At 34.2% G+C, this 26309-nt stretch overlaps 1 protein-coding gene across 2 annotated transcripts; it reads left to right on the top strand.

Annotated features, from left to right (window-relative positions):
• ADAMDEC1 (ADAM like decysin 1) lies at positions 1–26065 on the top strand. Of its 2 annotated transcripts, none has more exons than XM_033134651.1 (15): positions 1–46; positions 10106–10416; positions 12212–12330; positions 13197–13273; positions 14015–14093; positions 15529–15605; positions 17091–17277; positions 17498–17560; positions 18314–18385; positions 18676–18845; positions 19192–19273; positions 19980–20110; positions 20865–21042; positions 23755–23840; positions 25426–26065. In XM_033134651.1, the coding sequence occupies exons 2-15, from the start codon at positions 10329–10331 to the stop codon at positions 25430–25432; spliced, it is 1416 nt and encodes a 471-aa protein (XP_032990542.1). In that variant the 5' UTR covers positions 1–46; positions 10106–10328; the 3' UTR covers positions 25433–26065. The 2 variants fall into 2 exon arrangements, with proteins under 2 accessions (XP_032990542.1, XP_032990543.1); XM_033134652.1 differs by having other exon boundaries at positions 26–46; positions 10294–10416.
• The last annotated feature ends 244 nt before the right edge of the window (positions 26066–26309 follow it).

Genomic DNA, 26309 nt, shown 5'->3' with positions numbered 1-26309 from the left:
CAAACTGGAGAAGCAAAGAGGAAGAAAAGAAGCTAGGCAGATTCAAGTAAGTTTTATACTAAAAAGGGGGTTTTGAAGGACCTACTTGGCTGAATGATCTAATTCTAAGTAAATTTAATAGAAAAGAAAACATATATATCTTATGTACATTAAAAGGTAAGTCCAGGGATTTCAAGCAAATTGTTGATATGGCACAACTGTCTTTCTCCTGATTCCCAGAAAAACTTAAGAAAACTGGAAGTTTCCCCTGGAGAATGTGGGAGTGGGGGTAGGTTTGTTTGCAGACTTCTGTGTGTGGCTGGCTTGGACAGGAGACAGCTTGGTAAGTCTGTGGGAATGTAAAAGAGGAGTAGAAAATATTATTGTGCTTCTCTGGCTGCTTGCCAGCTCTGTGTTGAATACACAGTGCTGTCTGTATCCCTGCAGCAACTGGGACTAGTTCTGGTGGACTCAAGAATAAAATCAGCAATAGAGACACGTTGTGCAGTATGAGGGCAGGGAACATGAGGCTAACTAATCCCTGACAGTTGCTTTCTCTCTCTACCCACTCTAAACCCACAAGGAAAGGAACATCTAAGGAGTTTATCTAAGATGCAGCTTCTCTGGGGGCAAAAGGTGAAAATGTGACCTCAGAGCTGTCTGTGGGGAATAACTGACTGTTTTTCTGGTATCTGAGGTTTTCCACCTGGTGGGAGAATCATCAACTCCCCACTCCCTAACCTTTTACAGCTGACAGTATCTGAGATTGCCCTTCTCCATATGCATTGCTTAATAGGATAAACAGTAGTGACATGTAAAAATGACAACAACAACAAAAACACATTAGGGAACACAAACATTCCCAAAGAAAAACAATATATTGGATTACAGAGGCCAGAAATATTAGAACAGAGGGGCCAAAAACATGTATTAATAACATAAGGGAAGATATTCTAAATATGAAACAAAACATTAAAAATGGAGCCAAGGAAAGAATATTAGGCATAAAAATTGTAATAGTTGAAATACAGAATAAAATGGAATGCATACTAGAATGAAGGAAATTGAGAAACAAATCAGTAAATTGCAGAGATCTAGTAGAGCAAATTTTCTGGATTTTTTTTAAAGTCCAATTTATATCCCAAGAAACATATAGTATTCAATGTTACTGTAAAGATAGAATCACATGTAAAAAAAATGCCATGCAAACACTCTTTGTAAGAAAGCTCCTGTAGCTATATAAATATTAGAAAAAAAGTTGATTTTATACAAAAAAAAAAATAACTGCAAATGAAGAAGGACATTCATCATGAAAACATAATTATCTCAAATATTATGTACCTGGTAATAAAGCTTAAAAATACATGAAACACAAACTAATAAACATTAAGGGAGAAATAGGTAAATCCACCTATTTAGACGATTTAACATACTTCTCTCAGGAACTGATAGGATAGCCAGGAAAAATGTTAACAGTAAAGTTATAGAAGATTTGGACAAAACTATTAACTAGGCAGGTAGTACAGCTTAATTAGAGTACTATGTTCATAACCACAGAAAATACATAATTTTAAGAGAACATAGATTTCGCTAAGATAGATAACATGCTGATCAATGCATCTCATGTATTTCAAAAGGAGGAAATGTTAACAAAAGTTTCCCAGAACAGAAACAAAAATATATTACAATTTCATTAAAATAAGAAATGTCAATGGACACAGACAAGAACAGCCTCAACAAAAGTCTGTTCATTTTACCCAAAGGACCAGGAACAAGACAAGTTAGCAAAACATAAAACTTTTGAGCTATAAATGCTCTACTCCAGCCAAACACTACAGAAATATTTGTGGCTAGAGTCCTACTCCCCCAGCAAAGGTTGAAAGGAAAGTTTTGATTTCCATACGTGCTAGGCTGTCCCATGTCCCAATACCCCTTCACCCCCATACTGAGGAGATGTCTGACAAGGCTGAGGGGAAGCCTGGCCCTTTCACTACTAGGTGGTAACATGCACAGCCCTTCGGCCACAGTAGAAATGAGGTAGAGAAGCTTGACTTCTGTCCTACCTGGCAATAAAGTATTTTCAGCTGTTCTAAGAGTATTTCACATCATTTTTGACATGTACATCATAGCATATTTATATTTGCCAGTGAGGGCATTAATGTCTGAAAACACAATGGCTTTACTCTGAGTGACATAGGCTGCATTTTGTATCACTGCACAGCTAATAGGTATAGGTGTTTCTATCTCAATTGATTATTTGAGATAGAAACTTACTGCTGGGACATTGCCAGAAGAGGCTTAGTGGAGAGTCAAGACATTCACCGCCTCCCACGTATAAGGAGGCCACCTTCCCTAACCGAGATGTCGATGGAAACCATGTGAGGAGCAGTAACTAGGGGTTCCTCTCCCCTCCAGGGAGGGAAGTGTCAGTGGAAACCTAGTCAGGAACCAGAACCCCCGTCTCCTACCCAGCAGTAATGAGAAACATTCTCACTGTTAGGTGTCAGTGGAGACCCAGTGGAGACTGTGGATATTTACCTACACTTGCAGGTGATGAGGTGGTGTCCCCCTTCTCCTGACAGAATGCTGTCAGAAGAAGCCAGCTAAAACAGAAAGTTTAAACAATATCTAGAATTTCAAAACACAATATCCCCAAAGCCCAAGTTTTAATAAGAAATCACTCATTATACCAAGAACCAGAGCTAGCTCAACCTGAATGAAAAAATAATATATATATGTGTGTGTGTGTGTGTGTGTGTGTATACATATACATATATATGTATACATATATATGTATATGTATATATATATATGTGTGTGTATATATATATATACACACATATACATATATATAGTAGATAGCGACACTGAGATGACCGAGATCATAGAATTACCTGACGAGGATTTTAAAACAGTCATTACAAAGATGCATAAACAAGCCATTATTAACATGCTTAAAAAATAGTGATTCTGAGCAATAAAAGAAAGTGTTAGTAAAGAAAGAAATAAAGAAGAATCAAATTAAAATTTTAGAGCTAGGAAACATGGTGATTAAAATTTAAAAACTCAAAAAATGAATTTAAGAGCAAAATAAAAAAGACAAAGAGTATAGAAATTAACTAGTCAAAACAATATAGAGAAAATAGACTGAAACTAATGAACAGAATTTCAGACATCTGTGGGAAAATAACAAAAAAATTAACATTCATTTCATTGCCCAGAAAGTGAGGAGAAAGAAAGCCGAGTGAAAAATTCAAGAGAGGGAGAGGGTAAGAGAGAGAAAGAAGAGGGAGACTGGAGTTATTATTTATTATTTCTGACCAGCCCTAGTTAGTTCAGCTAAAACCCCAGAGATGTCATGGCATAAAGACAAGCTGTGTACCCTTTCTAAATTCTTGACCTAAAGAATTATAAGATATAATATTAATAATATATTGTTGTTTTAAACCACTAAGGTTTTAGGATAGTTTGTTATACAGTAATAGATAAGTAGAATCATGTATAGATTCACTAAGATTATTGGGAAAAGAAAATGAACGGAATGATGAACACAAAATTCAAGACAATGCCTAATTTAGATTGGGAAGGAAGGTAGGTGTGTCTGTTGATGAGGTGGATACTGGTTAGATGTAAGTTATTGTCAAAGGCTGTAGCTTTTGTTTTGGGTGGTGGCTTCTCAGGTACTTACACACTGTGGAAAATGAATAATTAACAAACTACATCTTAATCTATTTAAAATTGGGCTATAAGAATGTGTTACAAACAAGTATTATAATTAATCCAATTCTCTTCACATGATATCCAGTAAGAAAACTTGATCACTATGAATGGCAATTGTATAGTAAATTCTACAAAAACTCAAATATTAAATATGATTAGGACCTAGTAATTTTTCTAGTCTCTTCTTTTCTTCTTTTCTTTTTTTGGTCTTTCATTGTCTTCCTTCAGGGTCTTTTTGTTAGTTACAAATACTTTACCAAGGAAAATGAAATACTTAATCTCATTATATTGCAATTGCAGAATGGTTAATAGGAATAGTCAACTGATGAAATATGCAGGACTTAATATATTTCTTTCTTAAAATTAGTATTTGTGTGATAAAATCTTAATCCTATCCCTAATCTTAGGGATGGGTTAAATCATTATGTTCCCTCCAGGAATAAATCTAGATGAAATAAACAAATTTGAAATGACATACACTTAACAATAATTTGCTGTAGTGAAAGCCTTCATAATAACAGTCTAAAATGTGTAGTGGCTCCTAGAAATGTTTTTTTTAAATAAGGGAGGTTTCATAAGAGCCTGTTTTTAAAATAACAGTCTCTATTTATTGCATAAATAAGACTGTAGCAATAACAGTTTTACAATTTTAAAAAAGCTTCCAACAAAACAAATGTTTTAAATTGTTGATGTTGTACTCAAGACAAATATATTTATGTCAATGTGTAAATATATAGATATATATGCATATACACATATATAACAGCTTTTTAAAATTTTCATGGAGGTATAACATATATACAGATAGATAGATATTCAGAGAAGTATAAAACATTTATAAAGGTACAGCTCAATGAATTTTCACAAGACATATATCCCATGTAACTGCCACCTCCATCAGGAAATGTAACAATTCCATGCCCTGGAAGCCTCAGTCGTATCTCCTTGCTGTCATTATATTCCCTCCTTCCCTAAGGAAAGCACTACATGATATGTAAAATCAGAGCTGAGTTTTGCCTGTTTGGGAATGTCTTTCAGTAGAATCATAGGCCTCTCTTTGTTTCAAAATCTGTATGTGATATTTACGTATGATTCTGCATGGAACAGATGGTACACTTTCATTGCTGTCCAGTATTTCCCTGTGAGGATATGCTAAGATGTACCTTTTCTGCTGGCAGGCAGTTCATCTTAAGGTAGATCACCGGAATACAATCCGGGACTGAGCTGATCAGAAGCTAGTTTTCAATCTGTAAAGGCTGGAGTATTTATTGTTTGCCTTTACTAATTGAACACAGTCCTTCATGGATCTCACCACATCCTGGGAGTTTATTAGCCTCCTTCCTTCTTGGGGGACCCTTCATTCCCATTTTTGTCTTTGTAGCACTGGGAGACTGACTACTCAGGACGCCGCTCAGCGTCTTAACCTCTTAGCTGAAACCTAAGATTGCCCACCGCCTGGAGGAGAACATGGAGGGGAATGTCAAGCTCAGCTCCGTGTACTTCCTTTCTCTCTGGAATCCTTGTTGCCTTCGCTACTCTAAATTCCTACTGATAGATTTTATGTGTATATATTTTTCCGTGGCTCATTAGGACATCACTAGTACAGACCTGGCCTGATACAAGCTAGTCCACGATAGCTGGAAGTATCCCTTGATTGATACCCAAAATAACTCCCTCTCATTCCACTCTATTTTATCTTTTCACTCAGGCATTGTTCTCCTTACTGTTCGGTGTAATTTTCTTCACAATTATACTATTTAATCTCACATCCCAACATGTTATACAAAATCTGCAACATAAACAATTCTAAAGATTTTTTGAATGAAAGGGCAATCCTTATTGAACCCTCTCTCCTTTTATTGAAATATCTAGAGAAGCTTATCCTTCATCTGCAATCCCTTTAATCCCTACACTATCCATCAAACTGAAATCTCACTCTCCATGCAATGACCCTGTTAATTTGAACCCATTTTAGGGATGTTTCTTACGTACCCCACCTATTTCCTACGTAAGCGGGAAAACAGCTGGTTCACCATAGATGGTTTTAGAACTATTACTTTTCCACTTCTATTTCCTTTGAATGTCACGTTGCTCAGCTGTCATCTTCTATTCTTACCCATCTGTAATATTGAGAAGGTTTATCATATCTAACAAGCACACATAAAGCTGTGTGACATACCTGTTCGCCAAACTCATTTCCCTTTCCTCTTTCCTCTGGATCATACAGCTAGACGATTGTCCCAGCCTCCTTTACAGGTAAAAGTGACCAGGTGACTAAGTTCTGGCCAATGGAGTTCCAAGGATGTGATGTTATTATTTCCAAGTCTAGCCCCATAAGTGTCCCACTCTTTCTCTTTCTCCAGCTGGATGTTGATTTCCATTGTAACATTGCAAATTCCACATTAAAAATAGCAGGGTTTCCATCATTCTGTGTCTCTGAAATGACTGTGTAGCACACACCCCCTTGCTGCTGATTAGATATTTATTTATTCGTTTATTTATGAGTCTTTACCGTTTAATAGCTGTGTGATTGGGTAAGCCAGTTAAACACTCTGTGCCTCAGTTTCCTCATCTGAGAAATATGAATAAAGGTAATCACTGTCTTTATTTCATTGCTTTTTTCTGACTACTGAAACAGTGAATATGCGTATTTAGAAGATTACCAGGACTTACTGAGTGTAAATATACTATATTATGTGTATAGTCACTGGAATTTGGGATTTAGAACTTACTACCCTTAGAATCACCTTTAATATGTACCAGGTTACTTCTCTATATTGATAAGTTCTGGTATAATTCCAGAACTTTTAGAATTTAAAGACCACAAAATAAACTAGCATTATAGTTCTTGGACCTTACCATAAGATAACTTTAATGGTAACAAGCCTTACTATCCTTTCAGAAAACTTAGGTATCTAGGCCATTCTCTAATATGAAATGCTTATACATCTAATTCTTTCTGTGATTTATAAACTTAGTTATTTTAGCAATATTAACTAAATAATCTTTTTACCTCTCCTTACTTAGCTCCCCTTCCATTGTTCTCAATAATTACACTAAACCCTCTCTTGTCATCTCAAACCTCTCACCCAAACCACTAATTCATATCCTTTCATATTCTAAGAATAGGCTTATCCTTGAGGCAATTGAAGCCATCATAGATCTCTCTCAGTCAAATATTTGAAATACTTTAGTTCTCATATCAAGGTGCTTTTCTCTGATCTCAGTGACTTAGAGACATATACAGAGGGTGCAAAAAAAATGTATACACATTTTAAGAAAGGAAAAAAAACTGTATTAAAATTGTAATAATATCTATCGATAACGAAAGATGAATACAAGTCATGTGCATACATTTTTTTTTGGCAGGAAAAGTATTACAGGCTCTCTAGATGATTCAAAGTAAGTCACTTAACCTCTTTGAGTCATCTGTAAAATAGGAATCATAATATTTGAACTGACAAGTTAGATCTATTATGATGACCAAATAAGATAATGCATACAAAAATTTTTATGTTTTAAGGGATTATTATAATTTTTGTCCATATTGCTGTTCGATTTTCATTTCTAGTGAGACAATATTTAAACATCTGCCGTGAATCATGAAATATGCTTCACTATGAAACATTCCAGAATGTTGTAAATTGTAAGTTTTTTGGGAACAAAATTCTCTGTGGTCATGATGTTGGCCATGATTTCTTAGTTTCGTGATCATAAATTAAGTTCTATGTTTAATCAATCCTTGGATATTGTATTCGTAATGGTCCATATGTATATCATTCTTCATTCCCTCCAGATGCACCAAGTAAACAATCTCTGCACTGTTATTTCCACTGTTTTAATTTATAGACTGATAGTCAACTATCTAATAAACAGCATCACTATCCCAGGAAGATAGTTCAGTTTACCAACTTCTTCCATGGAGCAAATGTTCAATGAATATTTTTGAACATCTATAATCTTCAAGGTACTGTGCTCCTGAAGTTACACCAGGACATATATCTTCTGCCTTTAAAGGGTTAACTAAAATGCAACTCCTGTCAACTGACCAAAGTGGAAGATGTCATCTGTAAGATGCCTATAGTTGTTCAAGCTGTACCTTAGAAATCATTCCAGACTTCTCTGTCTCCCTCACTTGCCATGTCCAGGCAGCAAGTTGGACAATTTTATGAGCTAAATATTTTTCAGATGTGCATTTTCTTCTTTAAGGCCTTTCACATCTGTCTTTTCATAACTTGACCCCTGCGTATCTCACAAGCCTAACCTATTACTCATACCTATTATTTTTTTATGTTATATTCAAATTATGGAGAGCACATTGTAGTTCTACAAGCATATTATGATTTTCTACATGCTCATGGCTTTGTTCATATAGTTTTTCTCTCACCAGAATACCCATTTCCTTATTTCTTTTCCAGCTAATATTATCTTACTCTCTCACTCACCAAATGCTATGCTTCTAAAATGTACCTGAATACAATGCACAAACCTCAGTCATAATGTTTACCATTTATATAAGCCGTGCCTGTGGATTTATCTCTATTATTTAGACTTTCAGGAATATCTCAGTAGTAAGGGTAGTATCAGGGTCATTTTGGAATGTCCAGAAATGATATTAATTTAATATAAACTAGTATTAACATACACTCAAATTTAATATGACCTCAATAAATATTGAACTTATCTTGCATACTGCTTATATAATTAATAAGTAAAATTAGTTTCCCTTTAATAGACTGAAAGCAGAATTTTCAACAGTTGCCAAAAGATAGCTTCCAAATGCTGAGACATTAATTGTCATCCCAAAAGTGTATTGCCAGCTAAACTACCATTACAGAATAAGATGAAATAAATATACTCAGAAAAAAATTTAAATATAAACATGGAAGTACTTAATCTAAGAAAACTTTAATAAAGTGTTTATTAAATAATGTTTCACAAAAGAAACATATTTTTAAGAAAGGACTGACTCTTAAAGGACCTGTGAGCAAAGCAGTTGGTATATATGTGAGTAATTCCAAATAGATCATCTGCATAAAACACAAAAGTAATGATCATGACTAACTTGGGGGTGAGAATTACAGTAGAACTAAATTACTTGACAACAGAATAACTTTGGGGTGAAAATTACGGTAGAACTTAAACTACTTAACAATAGCATGTAAGGTGGCAAAGGGTAAGATGCTGATAAAAGTTTTGTATTATTTGTTAGAAATGTTAATTAAGATTGTATTTTGTTAAAATTTAATGGTAACCACTATAAGATATATGTAGAATGTTGATCTTCTGGACCAGCAAAAGAAATATAAAATTATAGAGAAAATGTAACTGACTCAAAAGAGCTTTGAACAACAACAAAAAACCATAGACATAGAGCAGTGACTATAAAACTTACAATCAGATCATAGAAGCTGGAAAACTTCTAAATGTTTCAGTAAAAATAAGCTCAACAGTTAAATACAGAGTTTTAGATTGGGAAAACTCTATAAATGGAAACGTAATTTGGCACTAATTTTCTAAGAAGTACGATGTCAGTGTATACCAAGAACCTCAAATAGATTTACCTTTAAACTAAATAATACCACTTCTAGTAACTTATCCAAAAGAAAGAATCAACAATGCAATCAAAGAAATATACACATGCAGAGATCTACATAATGTATACACACAAGGCAATATTCGAAAGCCATTAAAATAATGTCGTACTATTCAACAGGAAAATGTTTATGTCATAATGCTATGCAAAAAATAACAGCTTCCCAAAACCGTTGTACACTAAGAACTAAAGTTTATAATATTCAATTTTCTTTTATTCTCTTATTAGTGCATAGAAAAGAGATAAAAATAAACTATCAAATTGTTAACAGAAGTTATTTCTTGATATTGGGCCATCGGGTAATCAACTTATTTCCCCTCAATATACTCTTTTAACTCTTTTGATATTTATGCGCATGAAAATGTATTATTTTTGTAATCAGAAAAATAGTATTTTCCTGCAGTAGAACTCATAGTGCACTTCCAACATACTACATATGCAGCATAATTTGTTTGAGGCTAACACTGTCAAAAGAATTTACATTTGTACATTTCTTTGCAGTTTTCTGTGTGTGTGTGTGTGTTACTTACTTGAATTTTATAAGAAGCTTGAGGTAAGTATTATTATCCCCATCCCCTTTTCACAAAAAAGGAGACTGAGAATCAGAGAGATTACAATATGCCAGCTTGTAAGACTTTGCCTGGTACATGTTTTATAGATTGTATCCTCTGTGCCAATTCCTCAAAAAATATAGAGACTACTGATACATTTTCTAACTTTGTAGATCAATTTCTGTAAGGTTACTGAACAGCAATAGTGATGTATGCAAATATGAACACGAACATCTAAGTTACTTTCCTTCCGTTATAGGAACTTCCGGCCAAGCAGCTGTTTAGATGTGATTCCTTAATAGGCCATAACCACAGATATAAACACGTCTCATCAATGAGGAACATTGCCATGATCTTGACACTGCAATTTCCCAGCACCATTAGAAAACATTCCCCAAACTCATAAATAAGGTTTGAGGATTTTATTTTAGTTTTCAATTTGTAAAGAGAAGTAGGGGAGACAGCTCGGGGATCACATCTTCATGCTGTGTGGGACTTCTCATCTACCTGCACTCGCCAACATGACTTTGGTCCTGCTTTCTGTCCTCTGGCTCATCGTACAAACTAAAGGTAAGCATTGATATTTTGACATTTATACAAAAGACAAATCAGTTAATGCATTTTTAAAGTACCCTTAAGAAAATGACATGCTAACTATTGTTTGCATTTTGATATATTTACTCAATTTATATAAACTACATGCTCATAGTCAAGGCATTGTGATTGGCATAATGATTTAGTTAAGATGTCTCTGAAATTTTCTCTCTCATTCTATAATTCTATAAGTTCTGTCATTTTGTTTTCTAAAACACACAGCCTCTAATGACACCAGAGAATTGACTTCAAGACCAGAATTCAAGAATTTCCTAACCATCTCCAATGTTATCTTGAATAATGTTGGTACTTTCTACCTCATAAAAAGATAATCATTTATCTGAAGACACAATTTATCCGAAGGCTGAGCCAGGGTGGGTGACAAGGAAGATTCTTAAGTAAAATTAGAGTTAAGTTAGACATAATTATATTATTAAGCAAAATTAAAAATCAATTGACCAACTGAATAGTTAGTACTAGAGTTGGGACTAGAAATTATTAAAATTTACTCGAATTTCAACCTTACAACTCTTTCCACTAATGGGATTCATATTCTTTTTGGTAAAGAACTTTTAGTAATATATTTATCAATTTCCATATGTAATAAATCCTTCTTAGGATAGTGTCACAACAGAACTTTAGGAGTTGACTAGAAGAGATTTTTTTTGCTTTAGTATTTCCCTTTAGTTTTTCCACATCAACCAGGTATAGAATTGTTTGGTGTTCCTAAGGTCACACTGTCTGTCACACTGAGTGGGAAACTGTCTCTAAGCATAGACACTTATCTGTGAAAATAGGAACATTTAAAAATAAGATAGACCCTATATGGATGATTGAACAATTAAAAGAAAAAATGGATAAAGTTTACCTGCCATCTTCCTAGACTGGTTTTAAATCATATATATTTTATGCTATTCAATTTTAACACCAAACTTTATTTTATGTAAATAAACTGATAGAAAAGTAAAGGTCATGTAGGTAGGACTTAAGATCACATATTTTGGCTTCAATATCAGTTTGACTACTACATGCAAGCCAAACAGAAAATTGTCTATGCAATGTAATACCAAGTGCAACAAGAAGAACATGTAGTCTATAGACAGTTTTTCTACTTGCTCTCTGATGCTTTAAAATTGTTCCAGCATAGGAAAACAAAAACTTTACTTCCTGTGAAACCTAAAGTTTTGAGGGCAAATGCTAATGTAAAAAAGAACATAATGGTTTGTTGTTACACTGAGAAATAAAGTAACACAGTAGAGTCTTTCCTAAGAAGAAAGTATTATCTGTGTGTAAAAAAAGTTGATTTGGGGAGGGGGTAATCAGGAATTGATTGCACCACAGAAAGAAAAGGGCATAAAAGGGAAAAACAGAGATCTCTGAGGACAATAAGAGAAAAATTCACAATTTTGAGGAGGACTCTAGAGAAAGAAGGAAGTGGATTACTGCAGGCAAACTTCCTGTTCTTATAATTTTTGTTCTAATACAACACCTGCTTCTTCTGGGCATGGTGGCGCAGAGTTTACATATATTGATAGATCATCAAAAGAATTGTTTCATCATCGTCATGTCTTTCTAGAATAGGGGGTGGGGAGTGGTGGAGAGTAAAAGAATTCTCTATTATCAAAGTTCAAGTAGAAGGAAGAACTTGTTCTTCTAATGCTTACCTTCTCCATGGGAATTCAGTTTTCCATGCCATTTCAACAAACCAACCAACCAAAACCAAAACAAAATCCTTTCAACATTTACATCAATGTTATCTCTCTTTTTCTAGCAATAGCCATAAAACAACCACCCGAATTAGAAGTCTATCAAGTAGTTCATCCTAAAAAACTACACATTTTACACAAAAGAGAGATAAAGGACAACCAGACAGAGAAGCATGCCAAAGAGGTAAGTAATGTGAATGACTGTGGGATTTTTCAATCATCTTAATAGACCATAAAGAACCTTTTTACTAATAGAAGTCATGGCACAGTCAACATCTAATAGTTTAACATTGAAGTCCAGCTGTACATCTCCCCTTTGTCCAGGAGAGAGCAAAGGATTTCTCAGAATGCTTTTACAATGAAGCCTCACTTGATCAGAAAAAATAAAGCTGCTTGGATAGTTCTCCAAGTTTCTGGTGGGGGGAAAAAAGGAGCACAGGAAGGGCAGCCATTCAAGTCACCAAATGCATGTCTTCCCCTACCCTCAGCCCCTGTCCTCATTGAATTGTCTTTGCCTTGGCCATTTTGTCTATAATGGAAAACTCAACATTATCTCATTAATTAACAGATTTAAGAATTTATTGAGAACATTAACTCTTTGACAATTACATTGTTGTAATTATTTCTCTCGTTTTATAAGTTTTACTTCATTTAATTCTTAGTAGGTTTGGGTTGGTTTTCTTTAATGTATTTGGTTTGGTTGTAGCATAATAAAACAATATGCCTTATTATTATCCCATTAATGATCCATCAGAATACACAGGACTGTATATTGCACATTAGGGCAAATCGTTATTCCCTATCTCACATATTAGAGTTAGTTCAATTTGTAGGTATTACTACCATGTTATTGTACTTTTGGGAAATACACCTAAGTATACAATTTATGTTTAATTTTACATATTTAAAGGCATAAAAGAGCTGCTTTTATTTCCATGCATTCATAATTATTCTTGTATATATATATACTACATGTATCGTTATATCATTTAAATTTTAGATAGACTCAGAAATGTAAATTGACATCATAATATCATTAAATATTTTTAGGAAAATTATGAACCTGAACTTCAGTATCAGATTATATTAAATGGAGAAGAAGTCATTCTTTGCTTACAAAAAACCAAGTAAGTGGTACCTCCCAAAAGTTTAATCACTGGATTATATTGAGAATGTAAAAAAATAAATCTTGAGATTCTATTAGTGTGATTTGAGATAAAAGACATGGAGTATGTTGAGTTTTAGATGTTTTGGATTATAAGTTTGTGCTAATGTTATGCTAGAAATTGATGCTTCCCTAGGAAATTATACACATAGTATAAAACAAGAAGTGCTTTCTTCCTTGATGCTTCTTGGAATTCACTGAAAATCTTTTCTATCCAGATAAAGTCAAGTCTTTGATGTGAGTTTCCATTACTTTTATATGAACTTATGTCTAAGGCTCATTCAGGGCACACAGCCTTTGGATACAACCCAGGGGATGGGGCTCCACTGACTTCTATAACAGTCAGTAAACTTCTCTCTGAATGCCATGGTCCTTGATGCATATTCGTGACCCAGCACCCTTCAGAGACAGTGGGGAGGCTGTGCCCTCGATGCAAAGAATCCAAACATAACCCATTCAAAGATAGAGAATCTTCCGCTAAAAAGTAGCTGGGGGCATTTCTTCCCTCAGATCCCTCCGGTATAGCTAATGCTTTGATTTGCTTCAGCAGCAAAGTTCCAATGTTGGAAAAGGATCAATGGATCAGAATGTCAGCTTTTTCTCATTGTAGGCATTATCATCCCTTTAGTGCTAAAGAACATGTCAGGAATAGTAGCCTTTATCAGCACAGTGAGGATATCATGCAACTTTCTACTCTCTACAGGCACCTCCTGGGGCAAGACTACACTGAAACATATTACTCACCCAGAGGAGAAGAGATCACCACAAGCCCTCAGAACGTGGTAGGTGGGATCTTCCTGAAATATGCCTCTTTCGTCATAAGATTTATAGGTTGAAGAACAACTTAAAAACGAAGAACTTGAAAGCAAGATGCTCATCTATGACCAATGAAAAAACAGGTGAAAAATCAGTCAGTTTTTTTAAAACGTAGGAGTACTAGGAGGCTTCCAAGTGTTGCATTTTTTGAAGCAACCAAAAGTCCACTTTTCCCTAGAGCACCTCATCACTAGGTTAGGAATATTCTGCCCCATAGGTATTTGAGATATCATGTCACTATTTACTATTTTCTGATGATGCATGCATTTATTCTGACGTCAGCAATAGAATAGCAATTATTTAATGTAATTTTATATCTGGCTAAACTACCGCCCTAGAGATAATGCCAAGGCCTAGATGTCAGACATGGAGAAACAAGGCCAAAGGAAGAACAGAAGGAGAGTATAAAAAGGCTTAATCATGGATTATTACCAGGCTAAGTGTGTTTCTCCTAGCCACCCTCTGTGGCACCCCAAACACATATGTCTCTGTGAAAAATAGACAAGTCTTCTGCCACAAAATTGCTCTTTGTTTCTTTCTCCCATCAAAATTCTCATGTCTTGGATATCTGGATTTTTGCTGACATTAACGTCCAAGAAAATTATCTGATAATTCATGCTCAAGTGTGAATGGCTGATGATACTTTAATGTGGCACCTTTTCCAAGTCTTCTATGAGAAAATGTTTATAATGAAGAGATTTCTTCCAAAATAAAGAACAACGTGGATGAAATTTCATGCCCTCGAACAAGTCAATTTATTTTGAATGAGCGGTTATTCATTAGCTTTCTTAGATCATTCTAGACAAGTGACCCTCTGCTTTCATGGAACACCAACCATATCTGAATTTCTAGTTGTAGACAAATTCTCTAGGTTTTTTGAGGCTGGTAAAGATATTCCCCTAACACACCAATTAAATTGGTGAATTGAAGGAGTTAATATGAGGGGCTAAGTCTTGAGAACTCTAGAATCTAGAAAACTGTGTACCCCATTTTAGGAAATATGATGCATAGTGTCTTAGGAACCCAGCCAAGAGAGCCACATTCTCAAAAGGTGGCCATCAAATCTCCAGAGTACTGTGGGTCCCAGGGGAATTGGCTACTTCTCAGATGCAATGTCCACTTTCACCTTGAACTCCCTTATGTTCAACCTCCCTGGATTTTTCTTCAGTGTGAATTAATTCAGAAAGACAGGTCAGCCATCCACTATGGAGAGCTTCCAGGGTGAGTGGTAGAGCGGTTCATAACACCTCTGAAGTTCTCCCTGTTTTTGTTTCTGGGAACTGGTTTGGCCACAGCCACTACTCAATGAACTTTCCTGCATATCTAAGATAACAGCTTTCACCACAACAGTGATACATTTATTCTTGTAGTTAATTATTTTCCTTTATTTTCCAACCTTAGGAACAGTGCTACTATAAAGGACATATCCTGAATGAAAAGGGTTCTGTTGCCAGCATTTGCACTTGTAATGGTTTGAGGTGAGGACTACTCCCCAAAATATTAAACATTAAGCACCATTTTGTTACACAGAGTCAGTCTTCCTGGACATCATGTCTTCTTACTATCTTGGTGAATTTTTATCTATATATAAAATGCTGAATATGTGTGGTTAAAGTGAAGAATAAAGTATCACCCTTGTAATCATTTTATAACCTGCTGATCTAGTAGAAGTTAGTCATAGCGATATTTAAACATGATGCTACACTGCACTCCGGACCTTGATGATATCTGGATCCATTTCCACATTTGTCCACGCCACTCCCTGAAAACATTGTTTTATTTTCTTAAAGACTATACCCTGCAATTGTTATGGTGAAACATAATTTTTTAAAGTCTATGTGCATGTGTGCGTGCATCTCTCTCTCTCTCTCTCTCTCTCTCTCTCTCTCTCTCTCTCTCTCTCTCTCTCTCTGGTATTTCTCTTTACAAAGATATTTCTTGTCAATTAGAGAAATTTTGGAAAGTAAGAAAAAGCACCAATAAGAAAATAACCACCATGAAATTTTACCTCCACATGATCACTATTACTAACATTTTGCCATGTTTGCAGCATTGTTTGTATATAGACAAGTATACTGGGGGTGCCAAAAAATGTATACATATTTTAAGAGATGTTAACACTTTGTTCCGCGTTGCTCAAGCAGTAATTTGCCATAATCAGAAGTGTCTGAATGCTGATGGTAACCATTCTAAGCCCCTCTTGTAATTGCAGAAGTCAAATGTGACTTGTATTCATCTTTTGTTATCTGCATATATTGAGTATTATAATTTTAATACAGTTTTTGCCTTTTTTAAAGTGTGTATATGTTTTTTAGCACCTCTGTATTTCACATGAAATACAGGGGTTGAAATATGAAATAAAATATGCATAATTGTCCTTCTAGCATGATTCATGCCACATGACATCAGAATTCTTTCCCCATATTATAAGATACCTTTATAGATATAATTTTTGATGGCTGTGTTGGCTTTGTAATATGGATTCCCTTTATATTTCTGAACAAATTTTCTTACAAGAAGAGAAATTCTTTAATCTACTAGTTTCAAACTGTTCCTCTGGCTGATCTGCTCATCATTCTTTCTCTCTTCTGGGGTTCTTGGTATCTGCACACTCCTTTGCTTTGTTTTCCATTATATTCCTAGGACTTGACAAGAAATATTTGCTAAATGTATAAATAAATTATGAACAAATATTTATGGAGCTCATGATATAAATTCCAAATTCTTTGAGCTAGCTTCATCTTAGTAATTCTTGTTCAGAGTTCTCTGAGTAAGTAATATAGGCTCCATTTTAGTATTGACAACACTGATTATAACTTAAGTTAGCAAAAGTTAACTGAAAGCCTATGAATGAAAACTGTATCTGTGAGCTTGGGATGGAGAAAGAGGTGTTGCTCTATTCTGATCAGTATATGTGACTCTGTGGCCGAAAATCCTCAAATATGAGTCTCTGTATCTCACAGGGGATTCTTTACACATCACGATCAAAGATATATGATAAAGCCTCTGAAAAGCACAGACCAAGAAGAACATGCTGTTCTCACATATGACCAGGAGGAGCTAGCCCCCGTTAATCATACCTGTCGTGTAAGAAACGCTGGCAGAAAACATGGCCTCATTCGAAACTCTAGGTCACTCAAAAACCCAGAGGTAAGTGTAGCTTTCCTACGTCATCATTTATTCAGTTGTTTCAACAATGATATATGATAGACTGGTGAGCTCAGCAGTGACTGGTATACGTAAAGCCTGCATAATGACTTATTTTTTAATTTAATTTCCCTCTGAAGAAAAAACACCAAATCTCTTTGTAGCTTTTCAATCTTTTAGGGTAAAGATAATTATTAACAATCTTCTTTTATTCTTTGTAAAGCAAGAAGACCTTCTTCAGGCTGAGAAATACATTGATCTCTTCTTGGTGCTGGATAATGCTTTCGTGAGTATGAATACATGTGTTTCTTGGCCAGTTAAGGCAACTTTTAAGTTTTCTTATCAAGCAAACATAAGCAATAAACTATTCTGGCTGAAAATACAGAGCCTGTTCACCAGATTGTCTTATCTGTTCTACATGCCCTGTTACCAGTAGTTTTCATTCACCCATCCCCTTTAATATCCATCTGCTGCCAAAATATCCAGATATTGAAAATATACTTAATACCAGGTAACTACAGGAAATCAACTGTAATAATGAAAAACAAAAATGAATGGGTTATTAAAATATTTTGTTAAATTCTCACTATATCATATATATCATAAATATAGACATAAAACTACATATAAATTACATATATTATATATAATTACATAAATTATATATAAATTACAAGTTACATTTATAAAACTGCTAGGATCTGCTTCTAACTAGCAAATATTGCTTTATAACCAAATTTTTATATTGTTCAATTGGTTTGAAAACATTGAAATTATTCATTTGATTTATTCAATGTAAAAGTGGAAAACATTGAAATTTTACATAAATTCCTAATTTTTCTCTTACCAAAAAGTTCTTACATTTGGAATAGAATTTGTTGGAACACAGAATATTATATAAGGAGAATATCGAATGAATAGACACTTATTTACATTGAAATGGTGTAATTTTTTTAAAAAAATGTGACTGCCTATGCCTCACCAGCTTTCTCACTTTAATTTGCTGTTTTAATTATGCTTTGCATTTTGTGTTTTACAGTATAACATGTATAAGGGGAATCTCACTTTGATAAGAAGTTTTGTGTTTGATGTGATGAACCTACTGAACGTGGTAAGATATTTGTCCTAGAAACATTTGTTTGCACATGGAAGCCTGGGGCTTCCCTATGGTTTCACGAAATAAGGAGTTGGGAGGGTCAGAATGGCTTAAGGTCAACAGTTGTGGGAAATTTAGCAGATAAGGATAAACACCAAGGTAAAACCAAATATACTGTAGCAAAGGCAACCTCTAGGATTTCTATTTTCAAAATGGGATGCATTTACCCATCACTGTGGTCAGCAAAGGATCTAAAACACTAAAGAAATCTCAAAAAATTTATAAAGAAAATGCTCTTCCCACAGATTTATAACACCATAGATGTTCAAGTGACCTTGGTAGGTCTTGAAATATGGTCTGATGGCGATAAAATAAATGTGGTATCCGACATAGGCATCACCTATGGCAACTTTCAGAATTGGCATCGTTCTAACCTGAGGAGAATAAAGATTCATGACCATACTCAGCTACTCAGGTGAGCACATGCAGGCCAACACCACGCAAAGGTAGGCAGAGTTGATAGTTATCCCAAAGGTTTCTTGGTAGAGATTATGTTCAATTATATCTCCCCAATGAGTTGTCAGACAGCCTGAAGTTCTCACATTAGCAATTCATCTATGACATTATTGGAGACCTATGACAGATCACTAAAATGGACTCCTGGATGTGGGATAACCATCTGTAGTCATTATAATACTATGGAATAGCAGAAGCTTTTCTGGGGCCTAGTGAATATAAAAAGGGAAATCTAAAATATGATTGCACAAGCTAATGGTTCCAAAGACTCAGATTTTGACAATGTACCTGTAACTTTCACACAGTGGAATTGGCTTCAACGATCGACGTGTAGGAATAGCAGCCTCGAATTCCTTGTGTTTTCCATCTTCCATTGCTGTCATTGAGGTTTGTAAACTTCCATAAGGCTCCCTGTGGTTCTACATCCTCTGTGAAGACCAGCATAATGCCTCGTGTAGAGTTAGTACAATGAACATCTGCTGAGTCAGTAAATAAAAATAGGAATGAAATTACTGGTAGACCATTACACTGAAGAGTCATTAGATTATGAAACAGAATATTTCTTTACATTGGCTCTCCCAAAAGTTGGTTTTATGGAGTAAGAGCAGGAAGATTGGGAGAGAAAGGGAATCCAGGCGCCCTCTGTGGCCTGAGCCAACTTTAAATTAATCATTCCCAGTAGCGATGGCCAGAGAGATCAGACGGGGTGCATGTAGGTGTAATATAGCCAAGCATTACCAATGTCAATGGTATGGTTGCCAACAGTTTTTGGAGGACTTTGAGTACGTAGTATGGTATCTTTTGGTTCTTCCTATGAAGAATGTATATATCTTAATTTAACATGGTTTATTGAGAACTTATCATTAGTTCAGCAAATATTTATTGAGCACTGACTCAGTGGTTGGATTCACAGGAGTCGATCATTTCAAATATTTATTCAATATTTTACAATAGCCAATGACAGGGAAAGGAACTTAATGACCATCTTTATCTGTCAAACTATGTTTTGTTTTGTTTTTACCACTGAACTTTGGCAACAATTAAGAATTAACTGAATAAGCAAAGAAGTAATAGATGTTTCTCTTTTTTTCAGGCTAAGAAAAAGAATAATGTGGCTCTTGTAGGAGTGATGTCCCATGAGTTGGGTCATGTCCTTGGTATGCCTGATATTCCATATAACACCAAGTGTCCCTCCGGGAGTTGTGTGATGAATCAATATCTGAGGTGAGACATTGTCACCCTCGAGGGGAAAATATTTCTTAAATCTTAAAGAATTCAGATGTAATGTATAAAGTAGGATGGACATTTTTTACCAAGGGCAGTGTATCCCATTAATTCACCTCCAACCTCTTGATGCACAAATTTTACCAGCCATCAGGCTCGTTATTTAGGATTTCTTGGTAAATATACCAAGATAGCGCATAAGTATAGTGACCATGTTATTTTAACTTAAGATAATATATTTTCTAAAAATATGTATCAAGATGATGACAACTGTCCCCAATCAATCTTTTCTTTATGTTATTATTAACTACCTTCTAATGCCAGACGTTGGATAACAAAATGAATAAAACATACTTTTCTCTTGAGGTGCTCTTGAATAAGAAGAGAAACATGTCCATAGAAACTATAAGTCTGCAATTATTTCCTTTCACTAGTTCATTGTTATTATTTCTTCACTCTCAGCCCTTAAGGATAACAAATGGTGAAGCTCATCACTGCTGCCAATTAGGACAGTGCTGAATCCACGTAGGAATTTAAATTCTTCCAGCTCTACAACTAGGTGTCTAGGAAAATAGTTTTCTAACCAGCCAAGTATGCATGCTCTGTCGCCCTCCACATATAACACACTACAGTCCAGAAAAGATACTAAATTTGGAATTTCCACTGAATTAGGTAATACGGTTAGACAAGTCAGGTTCTCATATTCATTTATCACTGTATATCATGGTATTTCTGATTTTTCTTCTGGTCACAGTTCAAAATTCCCAAAGGATTTCAGTGCGTCCTGCCGGTCACATTTTGAAAAATACATTTTATCTCATAAACCAAAGTGCCTGTTTCAAGCAGTGATTCCTAAAAATATAACAGCAAACCCAGTGTGTGGGAACCAACTTCTGGAAGTGGGAGAAGACTGTGATTGTGGATCTCTTAAGGTATGAAAATATCCATGGTTTCAAAAACTTATCAGAGAGTCATTGTGGCTCTCTGTTTTCTTTTTCCTTTTTTTTAAAAAAGAAGTTCTTTTGGAAATTCTAAGACAAGCTTCACATCATAGTAAAAAGTAGACTTGCACTTGTGTTTTTAGTACTGACGTTAGTTATCTTTTGAAAGGCATTTCAAAAGCCAGGATATGCTTAAGACATGACTGTATGAAGTTCAATGTAAAGAAGTCAATCATTAACTACAACATGTCACTTAAGATTGTCCTAGATATATTAGTCAGAAATTCCTAAATCACATAAAGTCACAGTTGATCATTTGTTTCGCAATAACAGTTACAGATCTAGAAGTAAGTTCCCTTCATAAGGAGAGTTGTTCTTCTTTCATCGAGCTAGTGTATAAACCAGGCAGTAAATAAAACAGAGAAGGAGAAAAAGGAAAAATCACATAAACCTGTAGAAAATGGGTTGTTAACATAGAACATCTGAAATAATTGCTATAATTCTGCTAATATTGATAAAATCTGAACACTTCAAGGCATTGGTGTACTCTAAAGAATGTCTCTGAGAATGTTTGCTAACAATCTCATATTATAATAGGTTTCTAAAACACAGCATTCTGTTTTCTTAGCAATCTCCTTTTTCTTTAAGAAAATAAGTTAATATTTGAAGAGATGTTCTATGTCAATCTGCAAAATATTTTCTCTTTCTTTACTCACAAGAAACCTACAAAATACGTTTTGTTATTGTCCCAATTTAGAGAAGAAGCAGTGAAACTCAGAAAAGTTTAAGTAACTAATTCCAAGGATAAAAAGGTAGTAATTGCTGAAGCCCGTTGAAACCCAAGATTTATCCATTACTTTAAGAGGCTCTATTAAAAAGGGAAAAGCACATAATCTCTCTGTACTTCAGTTTATTTACTCAGAAATTTTAAGCTGTTTATATTGGAACATTACATGGTGTAACTTATTCATAAAGAATATTGCAAATTTTCTATTTATAATGAGATGTGGAATTTTACAAATGATTTGATACTTCATAATAAGTTACATTTAAGTTTATCTTATTCTTCCCTGCTTATATTCCCATATGGTTTATTAGGTGGAAGACAATTGAAGTTATTCATAATCCTAGTACTTCTAATTTCAGCAGGCAAACGGAATACATAGTATACATACTTTATATAGTATCTATTAGTGAATAATCCAGTTTCCCATGCTCTGATATGCCGCTTTATTATTTTTATGTAAATATTTAGGTATTTTTCTAGGTTTTAAAAATCATCATGCTATCTGTCTAGATATTATAACACAAGCATCATGCTACACAGTGCATTTTAATATCTTTAATGGTAACGCTCTTCATTGATAAGAATTGCATAGCAGTTCTTCAATGTTAATTCTTCCATATAACTCTTGGTATTTTTTTGGTCAGCTTGCCCATAAATACAACTGAGAATCTGACTGAAATTCATTAAATTCATATTTCACTGTGAAGTCTACTAGTGTTTTCACAACATTAAATATTGTTTTAAAAGACAACTTGCCTCCAAAGTCTCTCAGGAAAATTATATTTAAAGTTCTTCACTTAATTCTGGCACATTTTGAAAGTTTATTCTGACGTATTTTCTATTTTTATTTTTGCTATTAGTATGTGTAATATTTTCTTTTTTATTCTAGGTTCTACTTTATTATTACTTTTTGTGTTATTTAATTATTATCTTACGCAGCTATCATTGTGACTCACCCAATATTTTTAGAGTTGATCCTCTGGTTTTTCCAGGTCAAGAATTTTTTCACACACAAATAATGAAGATATGATTTATACTTTCCAATTATTACACTTTCATATATTTTTCTTGTCTCACAGCATTTGTCAGAATTTCTCTAAAAATATAGGCTGTGAGTAATCCTGTCTTATCCCTTATTTTATTGGGTATATTTTTACTATTTGATATATTTTCTTTATCATGTTGATACATAATTCTGTTCATAGTTTGTTATATATGCCTCAATAATTTAATAATGGCTACCGAGTTTTTACCAGCTAATTTTTTCCATCTATCACAATAATAGTTGTTTTTCTCCCCTCGATCTCTTAATATGGTAGATTATATTACTTTATTCTGTACAGTTGAGACACCCTTGCATTTTTGGCGAAAAAAAATCCTGCATAGTTGTAACAAAGAGTTATTGTATTAATAAAATGGTGTTTTACTGATATTTCATTCAAGTTTTTACATTTATATTCATTAGTGAATATAATGTGTGTGTGTGTGTGTGTGTATGTGTTCATTACCAGTTCTTATTATCAGTAGTTCTGTGTATACAATTTTGTAGGCTTAGTAAAAAAGATTGAAGATTTAAAATATTTTTTTCTCTATCTTCAAACAGTTTGACTAGTATAGAAATATTCTCCCTTGATGTTTTAAATTAATTTATACATAATACTTACCATCGAGGCCAAATTTATTTGGGGTGATTCTTGGATAGTTCTATTATTGTCCTTTTAAGAGGTAGTTTACATTACGCTTAACTATTTTTTCTATTATTAACTTTCCTTGGTCATTTCCACTGCAATTTGTATAGCAGAGTAATCTAGCTTAAAAAGTGAAATTGTATTGCCATCTTGTACCAGAATTCTATGTACCTAGTCAATAGGGAAAAAATGCTGAACCCACTTTCCCATTGTGTGTGTGCTTTCAAGGAATGTACCAATCCTTGCTGTGAGGCCATGACCTGCAAGTTCAAACCTGAGGCTGATTGTGGAGAAGAAACTCTGAACCATATCCCGTAAGTCCTTTATTTTCTTTCTTTCTTCTCAAATGTTTTCTCACTTTTATTTCAGATTTGAGAAAGATGTGCTATTGAGTTCTATAATACATTTAAAACACATTTTTAAAATGACTTGATTTCAGAAAGGAAAAAGGCAATCATGAACATAAATAACTCAGGGTTGTGTGTATATTAATATACTAATGAGAAAATGGCTAATTTGTCATCTGGGAAATTAGGACTGCTGAAATCTGTGCTAAAAAGTGTATACATTTCTACTAGGTAGTAATGAGTTTAATACAAATTGAACTAAGACAAAGGAAAAATTGTTTAAGAAAGCCTTGATGAGTAAATTCTAGTCTTGGTTAAAAGCTGATGGTTGTAATTTGCAAGGTAGTCAGGAAATCAATAACATTTAAGAACACATAATAAGATTTGGTGATTTTATTCCTTTTTTTAAAATGTATTTCATTTTTAATTTTGTTATTAAAATATAGTTGACATACAATATTATATTAGTCTCAGGTGTACAACATAGTGATTCAACATTTATATATCTTACATTGTGATCACCACGATAAGGCTAGTCTGTCATCCTAAAAAGTGATTACAATATTATTGACTATAGCCCCTGTGCTACACATTACATCCCTGTGACTTACTTATTTTATAACTGGAAGTTTGTACCTTTTATTCCCCTTCAAACAAACAAAACAAAACAGAAACAGACTCATAGATACAAAGAACAGACTGATGGTTGCCAGAGGAAAGGGGGATGGGGAACTGGGCAAAAAAAATTTATTCCTTTTAAAGCGTCTCAATAAGCTATGATCAACATACTATTTTTGTGTTTTATATAATCCTGTATGAATTGGGTGAGAGAACCGTTTTGCTCTGGATATGATATTTGTTTCAGTGAAAAACTGTCTTCAAGTCTCAAAATGGTAGTAACAACACCAAAAAATCAGAAATAGAGGAAAGACTCAGGATAAATTATATGGAAGAAGTTATTCCTACCCCTCTTTCCTGAATCTTTTCTGCGATTGAAACTGGAGAGAGATTATAAGGAGAATAATGGACTCAAACACCACTGACTACAACTTACTCAGGAAAGCACCAGCAAGGTCTTTGACAAGGAGCATCACTCATTTTATTGACAAGGCACCACTTACCACAGCTGAAACACTCCTGGGATCCATTCCGCAGGGAATTCTGGAAATTATGCCCATCTCCTAATTCTGTCACAGAGACTGGAGTACAGTATATGAAAAAATATCCATTCAACTTGTTAGGAGCTTCAAATGCTAGGTGGGCGTGCTCCATTACGGGGCAAGATTAGCAATTTAGTATCATGGAAAGAAAATTGAACTTGGAGTCAGGAAACTTCAGTTCTTTTCTCAGTTCTGCCCCAAATGAGCTGTGGGACTTTAAGCCAAGTTGTTTAATTAGTTTTCTCACCTGTGAGATGAAGCTAATGATATTGTCTTTTAGTAGGATCGTTAGTATTATTTAAACTCTATAAATGTTCATTATCATTATTACATAACATTTTATAATTTATAATAACCATGGCTTCCTTTTTTTTTTTTTCTCTTTTAATCAGAGAGTGAATCAAAAAATCTACTTCATTGAGATTCTACTTGCCAGGACAAAAAAATCAAGAAATCTAAACATTCCAGTTTTCTTGTGCATTTTCGTCTTTGCTCTTAGATGTATTTCATTTTTCGTTTGCCATTATCTTTCCTATGTTTTTCCCAGTCTAGCCAGCAAATTAAATAGATGTCTTGAGAGAAGTCTAGTCTGGCTCCTAAAACCTGATCTTTGATATATTTTTAAGAATCATGAAGCTATTGCTTAGCTCTTCTCTTTGGACAACGAAAGAAATTAGTTCTTGACTGAAACACCTCAAAATGTATGGCTGAATTATGCAGAGTCACTGGAGAATCGTAAAATTACAAGTGCGTTGTATTGTCATTTTATTAGTTGTAGCCCATGAAAAAAAGAAGACTATTCGATGAGTGAAGGCTTTGTTTTTGGTTCATATATCACTTATTAATTACTTCTCTGTCTTTCACTTGTCTTGCTCTTAGAAGTGTGGTAGTTTTCTAGATCATATCAAGATTAAGTAAATATACACTTTTTTTAATTTTATCATGAATAATACTTTCACCATCACATATAATATGAGCTTTGAGAAGTCTTCATTTGCTTGTATTTTAATGCAATCATCAAGGAGTGCTTTATTCATCAATTGATTTAATGAACCATAATGTCAATCAATAAAAATCACAACTCGTGAGGCTTTCCTGAGTGGTCATTTTCAAAAGTGAATATTTTTGAGCTTTGTTGTAGGTTTGTGTTAGGTGTTAAAGCCTCACATAACTAAACAATTTTCCCACTGGCCATTTGACAGTATTGCCACAGGGAACCAGGCATTACTATGTGGAAATTAGGAAAGAAAGTCACTCGGTCTTTTAATGCTTAAAA

The sequence above is a fragment of the Rhinolophus ferrumequinum genome, chromosome 18 (genome assembly GCF_004115265.2).
Source record: "Rhinolophus ferrumequinum isolate MPI-CBG mRhiFer1 chromosome 18, mRhiFer1_v1.p, whole genome shotgun sequence".
Taxonomy (NCBI): domain Eukaryota; kingdom Metazoa; phylum Chordata; class Mammalia; order Chiroptera; family Rhinolophidae; genus Rhinolophus; species Rhinolophus ferrumequinum.
The sequence above is the reverse complement of the archived record's forward strand: the minus strand, read 5'-3'. Positions and strand labels throughout refer to the sequence as shown.

Bases quoted from the DNA above. Each gene is read 5' to 3' on its own strand.
- ADAMDEC1 (XM_033134651.1), top strand. From the start codon at position 10,329: ATGCTGTGTGGGACTTCTCATCTACCTGCACTCGCCAACATGACTTTG. The intron at 10,417-12,211 runs GTAAGCATTGAT...CTCTTTTTCTAG, and splicing joins GCTCATCGTACAAACTAAAG to CAATAGCCATAAAACAACCA. The intron at 18,846-19,191 runs GTGAGCACATGC...ACTTTCACACAG, and splicing joins GACCATACTCAGCTACTCAG to TGGAATTGGCTTCAACGATC.